At 33.8% G+C, this 6,645-nt stretch overlaps 1 protein-coding gene across 5 annotated transcripts in view; it reads left to right on the top strand.

The window, feature by feature from the left end:
- LOC118743138 (neogenin) overlaps positions 1-6,645 on the top strand; it is a gene marked incomplete at its 5' end in the record, with an annotated part of 258,584 nt that continues 251,939 nt past the window's right edge. For all 5 annotated transcript variants that reach the window (XM_036475665.1, XM_036475664.1, XM_036475663.1 and 2 more), the window contains 1 exon segment: positions 1-760. In XM_036475665.1, the coding sequence (XP_036331558.1) occupies positions 610-760 (151 nt within the window).

Genomic DNA, 6,645 nt, shown 5'->3' with positions numbered 1-6,645 from the left:
TTGATAGAAAAGCACAACAGGCGGAAGTGTTGCGGGCGACCGGCATTCGCCAGAGTGAGATAAACATAACAAATTGCAAACGTTCAGGAAGTGCTTATCAGTCCGAAATTTGTTTTTGTTTCGCTTTAAAGTGCATTTTGTTTATTCGAAACAAAAAAGTACAACAATAAAAGTCGATGTGCGAATGTGAATTGTTTAATAATAGTAGAATTATGAGTGCGGGTGTGTGTGTCGGCCAAAAGCCGGCAAAGCCATAAATTCATTCATGCCACTGATAACAAACTGCAAATTTTTCTTCTAAACAAATTTAATTACTTTTCGAATATCAATCCACATACACCACTTCCCCGACTCCTGTTCCAGCTTCTTTGAGTACACACATTCAAAGCGTATTTGTCAAAGTGTGAAAAAAGTGCGAAAAGTGTTAAAAATGTCACACCCGTGTTATATTGCAAATGTTGAAAAATCATAAAATAAAAGAAGCATACAAAGTTTGCCAAAAACGGATTAAAATCAAAGGGGATTCATATTACAATCCGGACAAGCGTCAGCGGGGCGCCAATCGATTGCGCACCACAGGAGTCTCGGCAACATTTGTAAGTTGTAAAAATGTGGTCTCCACGCTCGGGTGGCAGCGTGTGGCCACAGAAATGGAAACAAACAAAGTGTCAGCGGCAGCAGCTGCTGCAATTGAATTTGGTTGTATTTGTAATTTTGGCATCGTTGCTCCTGCAGGCTGAGGTTTCATATGCAAGTCAAGGTGAGTGAGTACCTACGCAAATATTCCACTGCCTATTAATTGTGGTGTTTTGAATGTAGGTTGCAAAAGAGGGGGCGGGGGGGAGATATTAGAAATGCATGCTAACTGCTAAATTTCCAACACACAAAAAATCCTCAGAAAATCTTTTCAAAACATTCTTGGTTATTTAATTAATTATAAAATTGTAATTCGATAATACATACCCTGCAAACCAAAATATCCAAAGTCTTAAGGAAATCTTTACGAGTATCGGAAATGTTTCCAAATTCTGTAAAACTATTTTACGAATTGTCAAAGAAAATCCTTTAAAGTGATTTACACGAACTCGCAAAGAAGGCAATATCCAAATGTTTCCTCCCAGCGCAACATTACTTACTATTGTTAAGAGCGTGTCAGATTGGCAATATTTCCAACTTTTCCACGCAATTCACTGTCAAATTGAGAAAGAGAAATTTTATTTCCATGTGTGAACATCCAGAAAGACACTTTTCGGAAATCAGTTTCAGAAATGAAAGTTGTAAGGTGCGACGGCAACTCAAAGCGCGCAAATCGATTTCGGAAATATATTTCAACTTGCTCGTGTTGCACTAGCAATCTGCAATTCGCCTTTCGGAAATAGAAAACCTCTTTCGAAAGACACTTTACATGCAAGGTGTGACTGCTCATGCAACTGCTTTCTGAAATTTCTCAATTTTACAGCCTTTTCGAAATATATTGCATTGCCACGTCTGACACGCTCTTTACTTTACAGATTTTCTTCCGTAAAGTAATCGATGTGTACTTACCCAGTATATTTCACCTTAGGAAATTCGGCGGAATAGGTGGCAACATTAAAAATAATGATTTCTTTGCGAATCCCTTAATATTTAAGATTAAAATATACATAAGCATATTTTTGGGAATTAAACCAACCATAGTTGCAACGCGTCTTATTTCTATTATTTGTTAGGGTTTGGTGAGCTTAGGGCCACAGTCCTCAAACATGAAAAATCGGACACAGATGTACATACATATGTACCTACATAAGTTTGTTGAGCAACCCATGCGAGTGCCACTGGCACTAAAGTTTAAACCGTTGAGGCCGCCATATATTGCTAAAAATGTGTGAAATCTCTGGCTAGTCTAGCTTAGCTAAGCAATCTGTGTATTCTTATATAAAATATTGGTTAAAGAATCGCTTTTATGTCCTGCCCAGGACATTATCTAATTTGCCTCTTTTAACCAACTACCAATTTTAAAATTGACGCGGTCAAGGTATATTTAGACGCGCGAATAAGTGCAGACTCCGGTCCGTTAAGCTAAAACAAAACGAAAAAGTGGATGTGGTCCTAGCTTTTCTTCTGATTTTAAGCGTACAAATAAAGCTTTTTTGGTGCAAACTTCTATTTCCGGGGCTATAGATGGGCGAAGGGGAAATTTTCGAAAATTTCCAAAGGCTATTTTTCAAAAAATTCCGAACCGAATTTCAAAAAAATGGTATCGTTGGAAAGGTATGTAAATAAAATCCCTTTTTCTTAGTATGTTAGTAGTAGTAGTTATGTTCATAAATTTTTAGAAAAGTAATTTAATAAAAAAAATATGTATTTTTTGATAAAAAGTCTAGTTCTACTAAAAAATATATATATGTAGGTAAATAACCATAGACCACACTATAATAGTTAAATAGAGGATAAAAAGACCTTTAATTCCATATGTAATTCTATTCAGATAGATTTAAATACCGTGATAAATTTTCTTTTACTTATGCTGTTGACGAAGAGTGAATTGACTATACTGATGCTTAAGCACTGTATGCATTGTTCAACTTTGCATTCAATTCAACGCAGGGTTGCCCGAAAAAAGAGATGAATGGCTAAAAATATCTATAAAAAAAAATATCAAAATATATGCCATAAAAAAGCGTTTCTATTGTTCAAATTTCCATTCAAATTTTGGTTGAACGGTCGTTTTCAACAAAGTTGTTCGCCAGCCAACATTTAGCCATTCAAAACTTTTTCGTGCAACCCTGCGTAGAGTTGAACGCAAAGTTGGACAATGCAAACACTGCTTTATATGCTGAGCGAGACAGACGACAGTGGCAGAAATAAGTTCTGCGCAAAAATATTGCCGCCCTTCTTTTCCGGCAACACAGAAAGGAGAATTCTACTTTGTAAGGGTTGTAATTCCTAAGTCCTGTCGAAGGCATTACCTAACTCGCATGACGTTGCAAGAATTTACAGGAATTTACCAGAAAGCATTCCTGTACTTGGCTCTGGCTTCTTTAGCTTTTTAACACATTTTTGCAATGTCGTAGGAACATGAACTTTTTAATTTTAGTTAGAAAATGTAAGTTGTTGCCACTTTACACGGATATACTACGATTTAATATAGTTTATATAAAAATATATATACCAAATTAAAGATATTTTAATGTTCGTTTGAACTATTATAGCCCTGTGTATGGTTACCTACACTTTTTTTAGTACAGCATGTTTGTTTTCAAAAATAAATTTTTTTTCTATTAATTGATTTTTCCAAAATTTATCTACATAAAGTATATTAAGGGTTTTATTTATCTTTCCAATGAAACAAATATTTTGAAATACGGTCGGGAATTATTCGAAATATCGCCTTTTTGAATTTTCGAAAATTCCCCTTTGCCCCACCATCGCACAGTGCCGCGAAGGTGGACAAAAATACAAAAATCGACTGTCTTGAAACTTAGATGTTTTGATGTCAAGTTACAGCTAAATCTCCAACTAAGAGAAGTTCATAAGTTATTTTGTGATAAAAACAACTTTCAGCCTCACACACCCCCTCAAAGTACACCTATTTTCTACATACCATTTCATTTCGGCGATTCGCACATAAAAGTGGTCGCAGTTAAAAATTTGTTAAAAATACATTTTTATTCCTAGCAAGATCAACTTTTGCACTTTGATAAAGATATATGCGACAAACCAAAAAATGTATGGTTCATGGAAAAAAAATTTATACAAATATTTGTTTTTTATTAATAAATAAATATATGATTAAACATACCAAAATCCGAAAATTGGCAACCTTTGGAGACAAAAAAAAAAAAACATCTTGAAAGTTCGTGAAATTTTTTTTTTGGTTATGGTAGTTTGGACCTTCTACTAACAGAAACAATCGAAATCTCTTCCAACTTTTTCCAATATTTGAAAATTTTCAATTTTGAAAAAGTGACTAAATGCCTTTTTTTGGTATTATTTTAGCTGATCTATATTTACAATACTTTTTCTGAATGCCCTAAGATCTAAATTTTTGGTTCGCTCTTCAAAAATAAGGTGTTGAATTAAAGCTAAAAGTGCCAAAACAAAAGTTAAGAGGTACAGGGTGCTTTGAAATGAAAAAAATTATCAGCTAATTAAAATACTTAAATATGCATCACGGTATGGGAGCCAAAAACAAAGGTATACGAAGATTTACATATATATATATATACATATATATATATATATATATATATAGAGCAATGACACCAGTTTACAAAAAGAAATATAAAACAGAGAAACAAATATTTAAAGGGTTCTGATCTCAGCTTTAATAAATACATTGTTGAAAGTGACGAAGCAGACAAAAGCATGGAATCATTTGAATCAGTGATCACTTCCTCCTCTTCTGAGGACTCTGAAACTGAGTGATTATAACAACTAGTTCGGTTTTTATTAACATATTATATGTTATTACCATATAACAGCTATTATTACTTACTTACTTAACAGTGATTATGCTTTATTTTAAATGAAATCAAAAGAATTTTTTTTTCTAAAGGTTAACATGTAAGGAAAACCGACTTAATTTTTCAAATTACCATATGTATTCACTTAGGAAGTAAAGTTTAGACGAATTTTGACTATTAAGACTATTTTTCTGAACACTTAGCAACAATGATATGGCATATTTCATTTTTAAATAATCATGTGCAAAAACTCGATGTTTTTTTAATGGGTACCCGTTACAAAAAACCGATTACTTTCTTAAAATTAGAGTAATATAGACACTTCAGATGTAAAGTTTCAATAAATTCTGACGACTCCTTCCTGTTTTCGTAAACACCACAATCAGCAATGATTATGCCTTATTTGTCTTTCATATAGTAATGTAAAAAAAAAATCTTTTTTTTTTTAATGGGTACCCGGTACCGAAAAATCGATTGCATTTTTGAAATAAGCATGGCTTAGTCCTTTTAGGTGTAAAGTTTCAACAAGTTCTGAATACTATTTCGGTTTTTATAAACATATGTCTACGATGATTATGAGTTATTTTGCCTTTTTATAAAATTGTAAAAAAAATTTTTTTTTTAATTAAATGGTAAGAGATGCTGAAAAACGTTTTTTTTTTCTTAAATTGCCGTGATATAGTCCTTTCAGGTGTAAAGTTTCAGCCCATTCTGATGCCTCCTTCCACTTATATCAACACATGTCCACAATGACTATTTTCATATAAAAATGCAAAAAAAACTCGGTTTTCTCGAAATGAGTAACCGGTATAGAAAAACCGATTTCATTTTTGAAATTAGAGGGGCATAATACTTCTAGGTGTGAAGTTTCAGCCAATTCTGACCACTCCTTCTATTTTTGTCCATCATTTGTATGGAGTCGCGGCACTGTGCATCGCCTCGAAAATATAAGCTTGCACCAAAAAATTTGTATATCATTAAGATCAGAAGAAACGGGCGGCCCACGCCCACTTTTTCGTTTTTTGCTACCTTAACGGGCCGTATTCTGCGGTTGTTTCTATATAGAGACTATAGTTGGGATACACACAAAAAAGGGAGTAAAATGAAACCTTACCCACAATAACCTTCAAGCTTTTAACTAAAAGTGTGAAATAAGTCACACTTAAATGAATTTGTTTGCGAATGTAAATGTAGCGTAGTAATTGAAAAGAAAAATTTCGCACATTTTTACGACAACTAACAAATTGCCTCATCGGAGGAAATATACATGTTGTATGTATTTGCTGGTGTAAAATAAGTAATAGTATATGCATTGTACATAGAAAAAATCTAATGAAGCGCTAAACAAATATTGAACTTGCAGAAGAGCAACGAAAAAAATAATAGCTTTGAGCAAAGTTAATTAGTCATCGGTGACGGCACGAGTCCATGGACCTGGGACTAGGCAGGCAGTGTAATTAAGTGAACACCAAGTACATAAGTATGCCTTGTACATGCTTTATGCATACACACTTTAGTACTTAAACAGCTTAACTATGACCAAATATACTATTTATTTTTTTCCATACATTTTATGGCATAGACGTGCGGTGCGATTCATTAGGCGTCGCAGTGTCTGCGCAGAAATGCAAATAGCAAAGTTTACTTAGGAATAGTGCGAAATTAGCTGGAAAAAGCGGCAATGACTAAACTATTTAAACGGCGACGTGCAAAATTTCACATAGCTGCATATCTACTTAGGTAAATATATTATATTCGCAATGGCGAGTCGTATGCAAATGATGATAAGATAAAAAATCGCAAAAAATCGTAAACTTTTGGCAAATATGTTATTAGGAGCAGTCATACGCTAGGATATCTATGCATGAACTTGCGTAAATCTACATTGCGTCACTACATATAGCATTTTTTCCACGTTGACAATTCTCATGATTCGATTTCGACCTAATTTGCGCCAGGTGAAATACATATATTAAGTCAAACCACACTCACGCTGCTGCCACACATTCGTTATTTCGCAATTTGCCTTATCAATAGCGTAATCGCCCACCACACCGTTACTTCACCTCTTTGACGATTGCCATAAAACCTAATTTCATGTGATTTCAGTCAACAAAATGCTGAGTTCCTCCATATATTTAGTTTAAAATTTGTGTATAAATGTTTGCATAGCCACTACTCGCGTTCTTTTATTTTCTTC

Source organism: Rhagoletis pomonella, unplaced genomic scaffold, assembly GCF_013731165.1.
Source record: "Rhagoletis pomonella isolate Grant_MI unplaced genomic scaffold, Rhpom_1.0 Rhpom_scaffold_00007, whole genome shotgun sequence".
Lineage (NCBI taxonomy): Eukaryota > Metazoa > Arthropoda > Insecta > Diptera > Tephritidae > Rhagoletis > Rhagoletis pomonella.
The sequence above is the reverse complement of the archived record's forward strand: the minus strand, read 5'-3'. Positions and strand labels throughout refer to the sequence as shown.